A 19,368-nucleotide genomic window follows, 5' to 3' on the forward strand; every position below is an offset into this window, starting at 1 on the left:
ATTTTCGTTCAGTAAAACAAAAATTATGATGAATTTTATGGTGTTTAAAATCGTAAAAAAATGTAAGGAGGTCAGCGACGTTTTTTATGACTGGTTTCCATAGCAACCACATCGCTTCAGCGACTAGTGTTGCTACTAATTCACTGCTGTCGCGAAAAGAGACGTAACAAGTAAAACAGACGGAATGAAAGCATGAAAGGGAGATAATTGGGAGGGATTTTATTGAAAGCAGACGAGTGCCGTACACTGTTATTAGATATGTGTTTATGGAGGCAAAAAAAAAAAAAAAACTGAAATTTAACAAAGAGCAAGGGAATTTACTCGAAAGCTGGAAAAATCATGGATCACAATAGAAAAATGCGAGCATGAAAAGTAATATGGTTAAGTTTAAACATGGAAAAGTAAAAGACTAGTTATTAAAACTGGAAAAGAAAAGGGATAAGATATTCTAGTAAAAAAAAATATAAATTAATAACTTGAAATATTGCAACATTAAGATTTTTTTAAAATTCAATTTATAACATTATATAATCAATTCTTAATGCTGCAATATTTTAAGTTATAAATTTATTATATTTTTTACTAGAATATATTGTCCTTTTCTTTTCCAGTTGTAACAACTAATCCTTTACTTTTTCATGTATAAGCTAAACCATCTGACTTTTCATGCTTGCATTTTTCTATTGTAATATATATATATATATATATATATATATATACATATATATATATATATTAATAAATATATATATATATTAATAAATATATATATATTAATAAATATATATATATTGATATATATATATATATTAATAAATATATATATATTAATAAATATATATATTAATAAATATATATATATATATTAATAAATATAATATATATATATATATCAATAAATATAATATATATATATATTAATAAATATAATATATATATATATTAATAAATATAATATATATATATATATATATATTAATAAATATAATATATATATATATTAATAAATATAATATATATATATATTAATAAATATAATATATATATATTAATAAATATAATATATATATTAATAAATATAATATATATATATTAATAAATATAATATATATATATTAATAAATATAATATATATATACATGTTAATAAATATAATATATATATACAGATTAATACATATAGTATATATATATAGATACAGATTAATAAATATAATATATATATACACACAGATTAATATATATATAATATATATACACACATAATATATATACTCATATAATATATATATGTTTACACATATAATATATATATACATGAATATATATACACATATATATATACATAAATATATGTATGTGTATATAATATACAGATAATATATATATATATATAATATATACACGCATATAAACATATATGCATATAAACATATATGCATATAATATATGCAGATATATAAATATATATATACATATAATATATGCACACATAAATATATATAACACAGGATGTCCAAAAAGTCACTGATGGGTTGAAAATCTTTGTCATTTTTACCATTAATGATTATTTTGTTCTGTATTTCAGATGTTCTACAGATAATATTTTGGAAATTAATTATGGATAACTATAGCATTGAACAATGTACGCAAGTTGTGAAATTGGTTTACCAAAATCAGGGGTCAATTGTTTTGATTCAAAGAGCTTATCGACGGCATTTCCATGTAAGAGATAGCCCAAGCCACAACACAATTTGAAACATTGTGCGCCGATTTAAAAACCAAGGAATTGTACTTGATCTTTCACGAGCTGGTCGACCTCAAAATGTCATCATAAATGAAAATAGGAAAAGAGTGCGAGAGAGCGTGGAGCAGCATCCTGAAACATTGATTCGACGACGTTCCACGTGGGATATGTCGAAGCTCACTGCACAATATTCTGCACAATTTCAAACTCTTTCCTCATAAAGTGCAGCTTGTTCAACACTTGAAGCTTGGAGATTTTCAAACAAGGGTTCAATATACAGTAAAATACGCATCAAGTGCGCTTGAAAGCCAAATCACAACGTGATATTAGGAAAATAAATAAATATTTTACTTGTTTGAAATTTATCACAAATATATTTCAGAGGTATACTCCATCTTCAGTGTGTTGTTTTGTTTCTTTTTTTCCTTTTCTTCTTCCTTGCCATGTTGTAAAGTTGGAGAAAGAAGTCTGTAAAGAGCCGCGCGTTGTATCTAGCGGTTATATTTTGAAATGTTTGAACTGTGCGTAGGCAACGCGAGAATAACGTCAAGAATGAGAGTTCATATAGAAACGTTGTTTTAGGGTTTAATATGCAGTTCAAATACAAGAACTTGTCCGAAATGATCCCAATTTTTTTTTGCAGAACTTGATTATGTCAGATGAAGCCCATTTTCATTTGAATGGGTTCGTCAACAAACAAAAATACAAATTTTGGGGGTCTGAAAATCCATGGACAATTCATCAAAAGCAGTTCCATCCCATAAAGTGCACTGTATGGTGTGCAGTAACAGAGGAGAAGATTATTGCACTTTATTTTTTTGAAGATCAAGATGAAAATGCTGTCACTATTACTGGAGAAAGATACCGAACTATGATTACAGACTTCCTGAGCCCAGAAATTCAAAATAGACCCGGATTACGGTTCCAACAAGATAAAGCAACGGCACATGGAGCTTCTCAAGCAATGCTTTCGCGACAAAATTATCTCTTGCTATGGCAATGCCAAATGGCCACCGCGTTCCTTCTCCAGACTTGACTAGCCCCGACCTTTTTTTGTGGGGATATCTTAAAGAAAGTGTCTACGCTAACAAACCTCAGACCCTGCAAGAATTGAAGGAAAACATCAAAAACGAAATGGGGAAGTTAATTCGCAATCTAGATATTCTGCAATCTGTTATGAATAGTATTTTGGAAAGAGCACAAATATGCAAAGCTGAAAATGGGCAACATTTAAAGGACATTATTTTTCATAAATAAAGATTGTTCATAAATAAAGATTGTTTGAATTTTGCATTAAAAAAATTCCTAATGTTTTAGTCAGATTGTGTTAAAATTACAGAAACATAATCATCAAAAATAAAGAAAATATTCAAGTTCAAAACCATTCAGTGACTTTTTGGACATTTTTTGTATATATACACACATGAATATACATGTATATTATACATACATACATACATACATACATACATACATACATACACCCGCACGCACGCACGCACACACACGCACACCCATATATCATATGTTCGGGACAGTAGAAATGTAAGAATATTTTCCCGAGAGCCGCCCGTTCGTCAACTATTTTTAAGGCTAAGTAAGAAATTTTATTAAGAAAAATTTTACTGGACCTATCTTTAGGAAAGAATTAATTTTTAGTCTATCCTCTTGTGAATGAACTTTCCATCATCAATAAAACCTTTGAAACCGTCTATAAGTCTCCACTGTATTTTCATAAATGAGTTTTATTCGCTTGAGTTAAACAGTTGATCAACAATCATTAGATCTTGAAACTATACAGATCATCGGCCACTCATATAGAAAAAGAAAAAATGAAGACCGCGCACGTATGTAAAAAAGAGTTTTATAAATTGATTTGTTTTTGAATCATTCACTGGCAAAAAAAAGGAGCAGCAAGTACGGGCTTGTGTGAAAATACTATGTACGTCCCTTCGTTTAACTTTTGTTTGTTTTTATAAAATGTTACAGTCTGTTATTCAAAAAGATATTTATCCATGGAACTTACCTTACAATGAGTGTTTTTTTCTTGATTTGAATAGGAATTTTTTAGTTTCCCCAAAGTTTTTAATAATAATTGTATTTTCTTCATAACGATAAAAAATATTGTTTTCATATTTTAAATTTTAATTGAATACTCTTCGTAATAACAAAAATTTTAATTTATATTGAGAATAAAATCGGCCAGCATTTGTGAAAAAATAAACAAACAAAAAAACAAAACAAAAAAACGAAACTTTCATTCGGCACCTTCCGGCGTTTTATGTAAAATGACCGGAAAATTTTGACGGCAACACAGCACTTATTCTGCATAAGTACCAAATTATTTAATATAATATGATTTATGTGCTCATTATTGTGCTGCCAACTTATCCTATTCAACCGGGAGACATGCAACAGATTACAGATTATACTATAGTGTGTTTAGATTTATGCCCACTCACCTTTTAAATTTAGTTACGGTTCGGTGAGTGTGAAACCTATTCAGCATCACACTTCCAACTGATGAAACGATCACCAAAGCGACTCTGTGCGTCATTGCAGTGATCAAACAAAGACTAGTGGACATTTATGAATAAGATTTGATGGGAAAATTCAAATATCTATTAAATAATTTTTTATTAAAAAATCTATTAAATATTTTGTTTTATTCAAAAATCTATTAAATATTTTTTTATTCAAAAATCTATTAAATATTTTTTTATTCAAAAATCTATTAAATATTTTTTCATTCAAAAATCTATTAAATATTTTTTATTAAAAAATCTATTAAATATTTTTTCATTCAAAAATCTATTAAATATTTTGTTTTATTAAAAAATCTATTAAATATTTTTTATTCAAAAATCTATTAAATATTTTTATTAAAAAATCTATTAAATATTTTTTTTTATTAAAAAATCTATTAAATATTTTTTTTTATTAAAAAATCTATTAAATATTTTGTTTTATTCAAAAATCTATTAAATATTTTTTTATTCAAAAATCTATTAAATATTTTTATTAAAAAATCTATTAAATATTTTTTCATTCAAAAATCTATTAAATATTTCTTTATTAAAAAATCTATTAAATATTTTTTTTTATTAAAAAATCTATTAAATATTTTTTATTCAAATATCTATTAAATATTTTTTTATTAAAAAATCTATTAAATATTTTTTATTCAAAAATCCATTAAGTATTTTTTTTATTAAGAAATCTATTAAATATTTTTTTTATTCAGATATCTATTAAATATTATTTTTTTATTTACAATATTATTTACAATATTATTTTTTATTTACAATATTATTTACAATCTATTAAATATTATTTTTTTATTTACAAAATATTTTAATGTTTTTATTAAAAAATCTATTAAATATTTTTATTAAAAAATCTATTAAATATTTTTTTTATTCAAAAATCTATTAAAACTGTTTTTCATTAAAAAATCTATTAATTTTTTTATTAAAAAATCTATTAAATATTTTAATTTATTCAAAAATCTATTAAATATTTTTTTAATTCAAATATCTATTAAATATTTTTTATTCAAAAATCTATTAAATATTTTTTATTCAAATATCCATTAAATATTTTTTATTTAAAAATCTATTAAATATTTTTTATTAAAATATCTATTACATATTTTTTATTAAAAAATCTATTAAATATTTTTTATTTAAATATCTATTAAATCTTTCTTTATTCAAAAATCTATTAAATATTTTTTTATTCAAAAATCTATTAAATATTTTTTTATTAAAAAATCTATTAAATATTTTTTATTAAAAAATCTATTAAGTATTTTGTTTATTCAAATATCTATTAAATATTTTTTTATAAAAAAATCTATCAACTATTTTAATTTATTAAAAAATCTATTAAATATTTTTTTATAAAAAAATCTATTAAATATTTTTATTCAAAGATCTATTAAATATTTTTTATTAAAAAATCTATTAAATATTTTTTATTCAAAAATCTATTAAATTTTAATGAAAAAAAATATGTAATTAATATTTGAATAAAAAATATTTAATAGATTTTTGAATAATAAAAAAAATTAATTTTTCAAAGGCGATAATTACACGAAAACTTCCGGGATCAAATGACGTTTATGTTGTGGAGAACACGTTGAACTTAGCCAAAATGCCAATGAGCCATAAAAATATTTTTGTGATTAGGCATTTTTAAATAAATGAAATAAAAATAAAATGTACATTTTTTTATAAAAAATTAAACGACTTATTTACCTTTAATTTAATCATATTAATAATATTGTGAGGCCTGTGTTCGCGCTTGACATTTATTAAAACAAAATACAATACATTTATATCGATAATATTTTGAGGTCTGCCTAGGCCTGGACGCTCTAGTCAGAAAATATAAATAATAATAATAAACATAAAAATGATGAAAGTAAATAGTATAAATAAATAAATAAATAAATAAAACTTACATCATTCCCGGTATCTCCTTTATTTCCTTTTGGACCAGGTTGACCTGCAAAGAGAGAAAGACAAAACAATCATTGTAGAAGTTTGGTAACAAATAAATGAAAATGAACCGGAAATGCTGAGATTAGTTATTTCAATGCAATGCAAAAGTCTTTGCAGTAATATCTTTTTCATTCAAGAAGAAATCAAATGTTCCAAGTAAAGGAAACGGGTTGGGGAAGATGAAAGGTGAAAATTATCATTACAGCGAAAAAGGAAAAGACAGATTAATTGCCACATCTAAAACCTTCAAACAAAAGAGTCTTATTATTTGTGTAAAGGAAAGTAGAAAGTGAACATGGGGTTTACTTCCGGCAGCCTCGTAACTCTCGCTACCCGTATATTTTGTCCTTTAGTCCTCACATTCCACGAGCGATGTTTCTGACAAAGGGGTAAGGAATTGCTGTTTTCTTGATCGGAATCGACCCGTACCTAATAACAAATCTGAAAGACTTCAAGATATCATACACATATTTTTTCTATTAGATAATTGCTTTGCCTGAGGAAATCCCGTTTGTCATTTGTGTGAAATCGTTTTCGCTATACAAAATCTATCACCTTCAAACACCCGGGCAATGTTGGCCACCCATGCTAGTATAATATAAAGAACAGAATTGTATGTAGCAGTTGCATTAGCTTGTTCTCACTCACAGAGTGATTGGTACTGTTATAGAGTAGGCTGATACATCTACAGGGTGGCCGAAAAGTCCCAGGACACTGGCCGAAAATGTTATTATATGTTTTCTGTGTGTTTCATTAAAAAATACTGTGTTTTATTAAAAATACATGTATAGTGTCCTGGGACTTTTCGGCCACCCTGTATATTAGGAATAATGGACTTACCCAGAGACTACACCCCCATATATATATATATATATATAATTATTTTTTTTTACTATAATAATTAAATACCTACAGACACTAGTGTTTCATCCTTTCGGGATTCTTCAGTGCAGGGTGTCACAATTACTACCAGTCGAATGATTCGAACCCCGCGACACGAGACATCTCTGGCTCGATTAGCGGAGACCGTATCCATTCGGCTACCATTAATCGTGTGAAATAGCGTTGAATTTTAAACATTTTAAATTTAAATGTTCATTACGTCAGACAGACAGTATGCTAGGAGGAATAAATGGTAAAAAATGGGAGAAAAAGTGCCCAATACCTTAGTAGAGCTGAATATGTTTTTAATTTTACAACCTCAAGATAATAATTACAGTTGTTTCCACGGACAACAATATTCTGCACAATTTCTTCCTTATAAAATGCAGCTTGTTCAACACTTGAAGCCCGAAGGTTTTCAAACAAGGTTTCAATATGCAGTTCAAATGCAAGAACTTTGGAAACAACTGTAATGAACTAAATTAATATCTTGAGGTTGTAAAATAAAACACACACACACACACATCGTCATTGTCAGAACTCGGATACAAGGATACATTTTGCTCATTAAGATTGAGCTAGCCACAGTTATACCAATCAGGAAATTTCTACGATACGGTACATTCAGAGCCTAACCTCCTCAAAATGGTACTGGCCAGATTCATCTTTGCTTAATTTTGACGAGAATCGGTGTGTCAACGTGATTGTGCCGTATATATATATATATATATAGCTTCGGAAACTAAAAGTCGCAGAGTGGCACTATGGGCCTCAAATGATAGGATCTTTTACAGACCGTTCTTTGATGAGTTTTTCATCGGCTAAAATAGTTTCAAGGGGTCAAAAATGGGTCAAAATTGAAAAAAAAAATCGTTATACATTTTGTACATTCATCTTAGTTTATTTTTAATTTTACATTTTTAATCAGTTCATATGCGTGTCACGTTAGTACGGTGGTAACGTCACCAACTTTGAATGCTACAATTTTGTTTTCAGTTTCGATTCTAGCTGATGGCACCCAAATACCAAATTACGACTCTATAATAATATATACGAAATCTTGACAAATTAAAATATCATATTAAGCGAATTTTATGACCGGCAAAGTCCCACCACTCGCTAGTATACACATATATCTATACATAGAGGTTCATACATACATACATACATACATACATATTCATATATATATATATATATATATATATATATATATATATATATTTGCACTGAAGATTCCTGAAAGTGCTAGTGTCTGTAGGTATTAAATTATTATAGTAAAAAAAAAAAAAAAATTATGACAGCCCCTTCAAGGAACTAATTTCTTATCGTTGAGCACTTTCACTTGAATTAAGTCGGCCAATTTAACTCTTCTACTTAGATTACCGTATAACGATTAGATCACTGTCTGACTGACGTAAAGAACATTTAAAATTAAAATGTTCAAATTCAACGTTATTTCACGCGGTTAATGGTAGCCGAATGGATACGGTCTTTGCTAATCGAACAAGAGATAGCTTGTGTTGCCGAGTTCGAATCTGTCGATTCGTGTTAATCGTGACACCCTGCACTGAAGATTCCCGAAAGGATGAAACACTAGTGTCTGTAGGTATTAAATTATTATAGTAAAAAATAATTATATATATATATATATATATATATATATATATATATATATATATATGGACAACACAAGGATTTTGCAACGAGAAAGTAATTGTAAAAAATTAAAAATACTTGAAGCACTATATATAAAAACCCAGCACCCATCTATAAATAGCATTAATTTTGAAAGTAGCAATAATGTGCTGAAATATTTAGCATAACCAGTATACGACTGGTTTTACTAACATTGCCTTTTATCATCCTAATTTTTAATCGAGTTTTTTTTTATCACTCGTAAATGTATATTTTAATCGACTTTTCATTGACTCTTTTTATCATCCGTAACTATATATTTCACTTCTATTTTTAATATTTTATATCCACCTGATGATGATTCAAGAAAGAATCGAAAGCGCTCGTGTGAACCATGGAACATTTGTAAATACCTTCCATCTTGAAGTTAAAAAAATCTTACGAAAGATCGAAAAAAATGAAAAAAAGAATCATTAAGCAAGGTATCTCTGTTGTTTTTAATAATGTTTGCCTGAATATATATATATATATATATATATATATATATATATATATATATATATATATATATATATATATATATACACGCATATACTTATATATACATACATACATACATACATACGTGAATATGTGCATATATATAATTCTTAATGAAAAAATATAAACATAAATATAAAAAAACTAATATAAATAATAATAAAACAAAACTTTTGGGGGCACCACCTGTTTCTGACAATGAGTGATCACAGGTAATGACTCGTGTTAAAACCCCAAGTGAGTGAGCAACAGCAACAACGACAACAACAACAATAATCTTTTATACGAGTTGCAGTTGGGTGCTATGATTGTATCATCATTACTAGACTGTGGCCTCGACAAATTGTCTGGCACACCGTTTCATCTACCCAGGAGTTTTGAAGAAAATATAATGAAACAAATCTTGAGTAATCTGAGAAGGTCAGAGTAAACAGAGCCTTTCAAGAGATGCAAGTCTATATATTCCTGGGTGGGTAGGGGGGTACAGCGCAAGGGTGGAATGAAACTGCATACTTTAAGGCTAACCCTAACCCTCTCATGAAAATAGATAATCTATTTCGCTGGTGGGTCGTCTTCTTTAGTCTCCTTTATGCAAAGGAAGTGCCCCGCTTGCTAAGGTCAGTAACATTCTCGGCTAAATAATTTCAATAACAATCTTTTTGCATTTTTACCCCCGCTCCCTGTCTTGCCCCCACCTCCCACTGTAAATGCAGAGGCGGACAAAGAAAGCATTTCGTAAAAGGCGATTTGAATTTGAACATATACATTGAAGATATTGCGAAGGCAGTTCCAAGGAAGGTGGGCTCCCTCTAACGTGCTAGAAAATTACTCACGCAAGAGAACATAATGCAGTAGAACCCCGGGATACGGCATTAAAAATTAGTAACAAAATACAGTACAGTATATAATACACATGTATATAATCAAATAACATTATAAATAACACCGTAAGGCGGGGCAAATACTGTAACCAAGTCCGGAAAAACATCGTATTCCACATTGTAACCTGGAAAAAAACGTATCCCGGGGTTCTGATGTATTTACATAGCTACAATTTGCCCATGCATGGGATACTGTTGACATATTTGGGCCGGTGCATCTATTACTAGTCTCTTCTCAAGACAGAATCCAAAAGAGATTATCAAATCTAATAGGTCCCACATTATCGTCCAAGCTCAACCTCTGTCCCATCGCCGCAATGTTGCATCACTGCCTGCTTTTCAAATACTTTAATGGAATGTGTTCTGATGAACATATAGCACTTATGCCCCCTCGATGCACATACTTAATAAGCAGCAAAATCCCACTCCTTCACTGTTGATGTCTCTAAATGCCGGAAAGTCTTCTATTCTAAGAGTTTTTTTCTCTTGGATTGCTAGACTTTTGAATTCCATCCCTGTTTTCTGGTTCTCTTACTATACTAACACGCAGACGTTTAAATGTAATGTGAACAGACATCTCGCTACCCAACTCCCCAAAGTCCCCTGTTAGATACAATCTTAAGTAGTAGCAAAAAAACATTATATGTTGATGTTTTCTTTTGTTTTTCTTTTTAATCGCAGGAATTTCTTGTTTTTAGGTGACACATCGGTGGGGGGAAGTGTGTGGAATCCTTGCAAACGAGGTTAGACCATGATAGGTTTATTGTGGCATCCAAGATAAACGGTTGGAACGGCAGTATCGGATTGCAAGTTGGAAATCCAATGACCACAACTGCGACATTTTATGTTGATTGAAGTGAATTTCCATTTGAAATTCGAGAAAAACAGGAAGACGTTTTGCCTAGAGTTCTACTTTCACAACGAACAAAAATGAATGGAGAGGTGGGGGGGGGGGTAACGTGTTTTGTGTACTTTCAAGGCACACACACAAACATATACAAACATACACACAAAAACACACACTAAACACACATACAAACACACACATATACAAACACACACATACAAACACACACATAACACTACACACACATACAAACACACACATACAAACACACACATACACATTACGCATACAAACACACACACATACAAGCACACTCACACATACAAATGCACACACACATACAAACACACACATACAAAGGCATACACACATACAAACACACACATACAAACACACTACCCACACATACAAACACACACACACTATACACATACAAACACGCACATACAAACACATACAAACACACTACACGCACATACAGACACACACACATACACGCACACTACACACACATACAAACACACTACACACACATACAAACACACTACACACAAACACACGCATACAAACACATACAAACACACTACACGCACATACAGACACGCACACATACAAGCACACTACACACACACAAACACACTACACACACATACAAACACACTACACACACATACAAACACACTACACACACATACAAACACACTACACACATACAAACACACTACACACACATACAAACACACTACACACACATACAAACACACTACACAGAAACACACGCATACAAACACACACATACAAACACACGCATACAAACACACGCATACAAACACACACACACACACACGCATACAAACACACACTGTTTCACTTATCCTGTGACTGTTTAATGCCACATTAACCATTTTATGTTATTTGTTTGTTTTGTGGAAATCGACCCAGACAAAGCATGATACCACTTAATGTACGGAGCTAACAATAACGAGAGATGATTATTGAAAAGACACAAGATTCTATTGACTTTTAGTCCTACCCCACCCCCGAAAAGTAAGGTAATATGTAGAAAGAAAACAATAAACAGGAGGGGAGTCGATCCTTGCTAAAATTCAGTCGTAAGTGACACTTTTCTGGAAGATTCAATCCTCAGTGTGAGCAACAATACAAATATAATTGCGACTTCTTAGAACTTCTACCGGTCATGGCTGACAGAACAAGAGCATGCCTCCCCCGTGGATTAAATAAAGGCTTCCGTTTGGAATTCTGTGCAAATTCCCGACTTTTAGAGAAAGAGTGATTACTCCAACAAGAAACACTTGAAGAAGGTCAGAGATCTGAAAATGTTTGTAAAAATAAAGACAGAACTAAAGACACTAATAAACACGAACAGAATCTTTAACCAGGATATCCGAATGGATATCCTGGTTAAAGTATGGATATGGATGGTTAATGGATTTCCCGCTGACCATGAGGAGGGGAAAACTGGAAGCAATAAAAGATATGATATCACCCATTCAAACAGAGATGAGGGCACTAGCTGAACATGATAGCTACATACTTGGGAGTTCTGGAAGCAGACACCATCAAAGCAACAGAAATAAAAGAGAAAATTGGAAACTCCTTGAAACTAAACATTATAGTCGAAACCTAATTAAAGGAATAATCACGTGGGCAGATACTCTGGACCGTTTATAAGTTAGACCAAAGAAGAACTAAGGAATCTCGACTTGATGACCAGAGAAATCACGACAATGTACGATGCACTACACTCAAAGTATGATGCTGACCGACTATATGTGAAAAAGAAATACGGAGGAAGATGGCCGGTCTGCACAGAAGATTAATTACCGCAGCAAGAGATACGGAAGAAACAAACAAAATAGAAAAAGAGACGAAGAAAAAATGGGAAGAGGAGCAGCTACACGGAGAATTCATAAGGATTACAAAAGATGAAACTACGAAAACACTTGGAAATAGCTACAAAAAGAAAACCTAAAAAGAGAAACGGAATCCCTAATAACAGATGCACAAGATAACGCGATTAGAACCAACCACATCAAAGAAAGAAGGAAAGAAAAAAAAACAAAAAAAAACAGCAAATGCAAGCTCTGTGGACAAATAGACGAAACAATAAACCACACAATAAATGAATTGAGCAAACTAGCCAAAAAAAGAATATAAAATAGATCAACAGAACGAGAGCATGCTACCCGCGTGGATTAAAAAAAGGGCTCCGTTCGAAATTCCATGCAGATTCTCGAGTTCGACAGAAATATTCTTGTGTTCGATCAGATCACCCGAAAAGGATCAGAGGCCACATCATCGAAACGTTGTGAATATTTAAAATTAACACGAATAATCAATCTTCATCTAAAAAAACAACAAAAAAATCATGTTTTGGCAGTTTGAATAAAAAATATGCAAACACTGAAGAAAATATGGTATTAAATAGGAAAAAAAGCAGCGTCGACAAATTGCTATGAATAAAATTATCACTAAGTTCTATGAACAAGAGGAAAGTAGTTTAATACAAAGCAATAAACAATCAGTTTAACATCACATGGATCATAAACTATTACAGTTTTCTCTGAGTTCAACTGGCAAAAAAAATAACCCACATTCTTAACTATCGATATAGATTTTAGTGTTTATTGTTTTCTAGTATAAACACGCTTGCTGACTCATATGAAATAAATCGATATTCGATCATTTTCATATGACTTTATTCGTCGCCAGAGGTTGGAAATTGATCTGATTTTCTCTACAGATAAATAACACACACACACACACACACACACACACACACACACACACACACACACACACACACACACACACACACACACACACTCATATAAACACAAACACACACCCTTTTTATCGGCCAACTTGCACAATGAAAACTCCACATATACTTTTTGGTACTCTTGCAGAATTTGACCCGGATCCTCGGGATTTTTCGTCAATTATGGTTCGAACTCGACCGGCAGTCACCGGATTAAGCTGAGCAAAGTAACAGACGCAAACAGATTTGAAAACAAACAAATTGGAAAGAAATAGAAATACAATCAATCAAAAATAACAAAAACCTACTGTAAATATACTGAATATATATATATATATATATATATATATATATATATATATATATATATATATATATGTATATACTTATTTTCCTTAAGAAAGGTTGCATTTTGTATTGTTTTTGTTTTTACTTTTAACATTTTCTGCAATTTTTTTATCAACAAATATTGTTTTTTTTTTTTATCCCAAGAAATGATGCATTTTCGACCGTAAATTGTTTTTTCACATTTTTGTTTCTATGGAAAGAAAATTGGCAGTGAATGTTTTTCTTTTGTAAACAAAAGTTATTTTTAATAATAAAAAAAGATGAATGCTTTTATGAAAACTGTAAATTGTTAGGTGAAAGTAAAGAAAATTTTTTTTTCAAGAAAATTTATTAATTATTTTTTGTCAACAAGTGTTAAAAAAATAAACAGAAAAGTACCCATCCATCACCCTCAAAATAATTAAAGTATTACATTTTTTTATACACAAAACAAAACAAAACAAAAAAATGTCGTTTTAGCGTTTCAACATTTGAACAACGCTCGGCTTAATCCGGTGATTGCTGGTCGAGCCCGAGCTATAATTGATGGAAAATCCCGAGGATTCGTGTCGAATTCCGCAAGAGTAATATTTTTTTTTGTTTTTAATAAATTTCGCCTTTTTCTCAATTTTTGAGCGGATTATTGCAAACTTACAAATTAATAATTAATATATATATTAATAATTATTAATATATATATTATTATAATAAGATTATTATGGACCATCTTCTTCCAATTACGGGATTTCCTTGGATTTTACTTGTACAAATGGAAATTCTTTTAACTTTCTTGAAGTTCTACATTTGGATTTTACCGTCACTGGATTATTTATCTTCCACCACACTATCCATTCATGTGCACTCACCTTTTTCTTCACCATATTCCCTCTGCTTCACTTTTTTTGTTTTCAAGTAAGATCTTTGACTTACTTGTTATTTCATCAAATACTTTTGAATGCAAAATCCGATCCCGCATTTTGCTAATTCCTACCCTCTGATGAGAAGGAAAGTATTTCTTCGAAACTCCGCGGATTAAGGACTGTCCATTTAGCTAGTGTTTCCTTTTCAGATTAAATATGTTTTTAACTCATTTCAAAGTGTTTTTTTAACGTGTTTTATTAACTGTTTGCTCGTGTGTGTGTGTATATATATATATATATATACATATATATACATATATATACATATATATATACATATATATACATATATATATATATATATATATATATATATATATATATATATATATATATATATATATATGAATAAGAATAAAATAAAAATACCAGCGATGGTTGACGTTATGTTGTTTTGAAAAAAGAAAAACCGAATGAATTTATGAAAATATCAACGTTTCGTCCCTATTGCAGAGGACATCTTCAGGATATTAAAAGGAAAAATGCAGAAGAAGAAAACGATCATAGACCATGCGAAAATGAAAAGGAAACTGTTAGAATCCATACCCATATCGGGAAGGAAACTATGTGTGTGAATGGGAAGGTTGGGTCGTTCAATGTCTATATATATATATATATATATATATATATATATATATATATATATATATATATATATATATATATACTTTTAAAAATACGTTAAATAAATATGTACACTTTTTTTCTCTCAAATCTTATTCATTTTGTTAAAATTATTTACGGATTAAGGAAAAACGGTTAACCAGGATTTGTCTTTATATTTTGTTATTTGATTATTATTTTCCCTATACTAGGGGTTAAATGGTAGAAGCCCTTCTTTGCGTAATAGTATTAGTGCTTAATATTAGTGCTGACTCTAAAAGTCTTTTTTTGGCTCTATCTATCACGTATTTTATAATTTTCGCATGATCTAAATTAAATGAATGATCGTGTTCTGCACAATGGCAAAAGAGTGCATTTAGGGCGTTACCATTCCTTATATCTCTTCTGTGTTCGTAAAGTCTTAGTTTCAATTTACGCTGTGTCTCACCTATGTATGCTTGTTGGCAATCGTTAGATGGGATAGAATATATACTGGCGTTGGATGTGAGGGTTTTGGGAGAGTGCTTGGTAGTTTTTAATGTCTTTTTTATTGTTGTAGAAGTTGTTTGTATCAAGTGAAAACCAAGTCTATTAAGAGTGTCGTAGATTTTTGTATTTTCAGTGTGGTTGGGTATGAAAAGATGTCTGTTTAATAGGGAGGTATTTGTTTTATTTTTCTGTCTGTTTATATTATAGTGTATTTTCGTAGCTTTTTTCTTTGCGTAAGAAATGAAATAGGACGGGTACTGTAATTTTTTTTAAATGGGTAGGATTCTAACACTGTTTCCTTTTTCATTTACGTATGGTCTATGATCGTTTTCTTCTTCTGCATTTTTTCTTTTAATATCCTGAAGATGTCCTCTGCAATAGGGACGAAACGTTGATCATTTCAAAAATTCATTCGGTTTTTCTTTGTTCAAAACAATATATATATATATATATATATATATATATATATATATATATATATATATATATATGGTACAGTAATATCACAAATAAACATTGTCCAGTCAGAAACTAATTTTGATTTATCAGCTTAAATGCTAGTTAAGTACAACTTTTAAAACTCTACTGATATAATTTTACATATTAGAAATATCTTCAGTCATAAATAGTGTAATATATGGTACAATAACTTCAAATGACCATTGGCTAGTCAGAATCAAATTTTTATTGGCCAGCTTAAATGTTAGTTAAGTATAACTTTTAAAAATCTACTGATATAATTTTACCAATTAGAAATATCTTCAGTCATAAATAGTGTAATATATAGTACAATAACTTCAAATGACCATTGGCTAGTCAGAATCAAACTTTGATTAGTCAGCTTAAATTCTAGTTAGATCCAACTAAAATCCTACCGGCATAATTTTATATATTAGATAATATATAGTTATCACCTCCCACCTCCCTCAGGTGTATGCATTTGTTTTTGTGAAACATGAAGAGAAAATAAGCCTGCATGTGTTTAGTTTCCTGTAATCGATATTGTTTTCTCGGGGTTTTTATCAGTGAAATCTATTATGCATATTGATTTCTGTTTTCAAACCAAATGATAAAAATAAATCTATGGAATTGTATCCGAGAGGCGATAAGTATTATTTGAAGAAAGGGGGCGGGGCTATCAAGTTCGAACTACGAACACAGAAAACGTCACAGATAAAGAAAACGGATCCAAGATTCCCCCGGAAATTATCTCAATAACAAGCCAGGATGGGATGCAGGAGTTAGGGGGGGGGAAAGGGAGGTATGTTACTTTTTGTTTCGGATGACACGGTTTTCATTTCGCATTATTTATTAGGTGGATGAAGATCTTAGTTGCTGGGGTTAAAAAAATGAACACGTGATAGTGGCCCGAAGTAAGGGACGAAAGGAGGATAAGAAAAAAAAAAAAAAAGAAAAAATGTGGCCAAAAGAACCTCACAGGATCACTTGGAGTTGGCTGGGAATAAGTGATGACGTCTGTGTATTTCTGTTCTCAGCTCCGAAATTTTCTATAAATTTAAACAAATGATACAAAGTAATGTTTGTGCTATTTATGAATATCAAGTAGGAATACAGATTCCCAGATATAACTATTAAAAAAACAAAAAAAACAAAACAAAAAAAAACAAAAAACAAAAAACAAACAAAAACAAAAAAAAAACAAACAAACAAAAACAAACAAACAGGCAAACACTAATATAAAACTAACCTTGCAATCGAAGTTTGTGTAAACTTTTCCTCGAAAAAAGTTATTTGATTTCAATATAGAGATTTAATTTCAATTTTATTCTAGGAAGAAAGACAGAAAAGAAATGTGAAATTTAACACAAATGTGCACACACACACACACACACACACACACACACACACACACACACACACACACACACACACACACGTATATAAAGAAGATCATTAATATTTTCTGGGCTTTACATATAGATAGCTCAACAAATAAAAATACAGTGGCGCCTAAAAGAAAGTCCTCATTTTCATTTTTTTTCAAAAACCGCTAAGTTAAGCTAAATTGAATGTAATTGTTTAAACAACCTATACCTCATTTGATTCACCTTTTATTCCTCTATAATTTTCCTTGTTCATATTTGTACTTTTAATTGAAGCATCCTAGTGTTCACGCCAATTAAAAAAAATTACTTCAAATCGAGAAAGCAAAAAGAAACTCCGCAGCATCAAATTAGCTTAAAACCAGCGTAAAATATCCAACTTTTAGGCAACAAAGCATCTCTAATCATAATTGTTGTTGTTCAAGGTTATACTTTCTCTTAGTGATCCTTAGGAACTCATTAATATCCACCTTTCTAGTTTATCCAATCGAGAAAACGGCCGCAGTACGAATGCCTGTGCAAAAGCACCAAAACACTTGCAGTGTTCGTGATGCTCCTAAATTTGGTCGTCCTAGAGTTACTTCTTATAGGGAAGACAATGCTATCAAGATCCGCAAGTATGGAAACAGATTTGAAGCGGCTCCCCAAATCCAATAAACGTGTAATCTTGTTAAAAAGTGCTTTCTTTCTAAAGTTAAAAACAGATCGAAGGAATTTAATTTGTGAGGCTGCATTACAAGACGCAAGCCAATGATTTCTGCAAAGAACAGGAAGCGCCGTCTGGACTTCATGACTTCATGACTCTTCATATCGATAAAAATTGATTTTTAGCGATGAAAGTAAGTTCAATAGGCTAGAGAATAATGGTAGGCAGTACGTACGTCGAGAAAAAAACGAAGAATTTAATCCTAGGTGTACAGTTTCAACGCTGCAAGGTGGTGAAGGTTCAGTTTTGGTGTGGGGCGTTATTAGCGCCAATGATCCAAGGCCTATAGTTTGCTTGCAAACTCGAATTAATTCGATCAAATATATTAATAATAATAATAATAATAATAATGATAATAATAATAATAATAATAATAATAATAATAATAATAGAAAAAATTCTAATAATATGACTGAGCATTTTCTACCCTACTTTGGCCGGAATTTGGATGATAATCCCATGTTCATGCAAGGTAATGCTTCCATTCATGCAACTAGCAATGTCAAGAAGTTCCTTGAAGAGCATGATATTCCGTGTTTGGATTGGCCTGCACAATTTCCAGACCTCAATCCTGTCGAAGACGTATGGCATTACATCAAGCAACAGCTACGGAGTCATGAAACTTCTAATCTGGAACAACTTTGGACAAAAATTAAAG

General features: G+C 30.2%; 1 protein-coding gene across 31 annotated transcripts in view; it reads right to left on the minus strand.

The window, feature by feature from the left end:
* LOC145249546 (uncharacterized) overlaps positions 1 to 19,368 on the minus strand; it is a 517,983-nt gene that overhangs the window by 255,177 nt on the left and 243,438 nt on the right. For all 31 annotated transcript variants that reach the window (XR_013863546.1, XR_013863545.1, XM_080111217.1 and 28 more), the window contains exon 3: positions 6,212 to 6,255. Coding sequence is in view for 29 of the 31 variants with exons in the window: in XM_080111217.1 (XP_079967343.1) it covers positions 6,212 to 6,255 (44 nt within the window). In the remaining 2 variants the exon portion in view is untranslated. The remainder of the gene's footprint in view (positions 1 to 6,211; positions 6,256 to 19,368) is intronic.

The sequence above is a fragment of the Euprymna scolopes genome, chromosome 28 (genome assembly GCF_053919585.1).
Source record: "Euprymna scolopes isolate OS-2025 chromosome 28, ASM5391958v1, whole genome shotgun sequence".
Lineage (NCBI taxonomy): Eukaryota > Metazoa > Mollusca > Cephalopoda > Sepiida > Sepiolidae > Euprymna > Euprymna scolopes.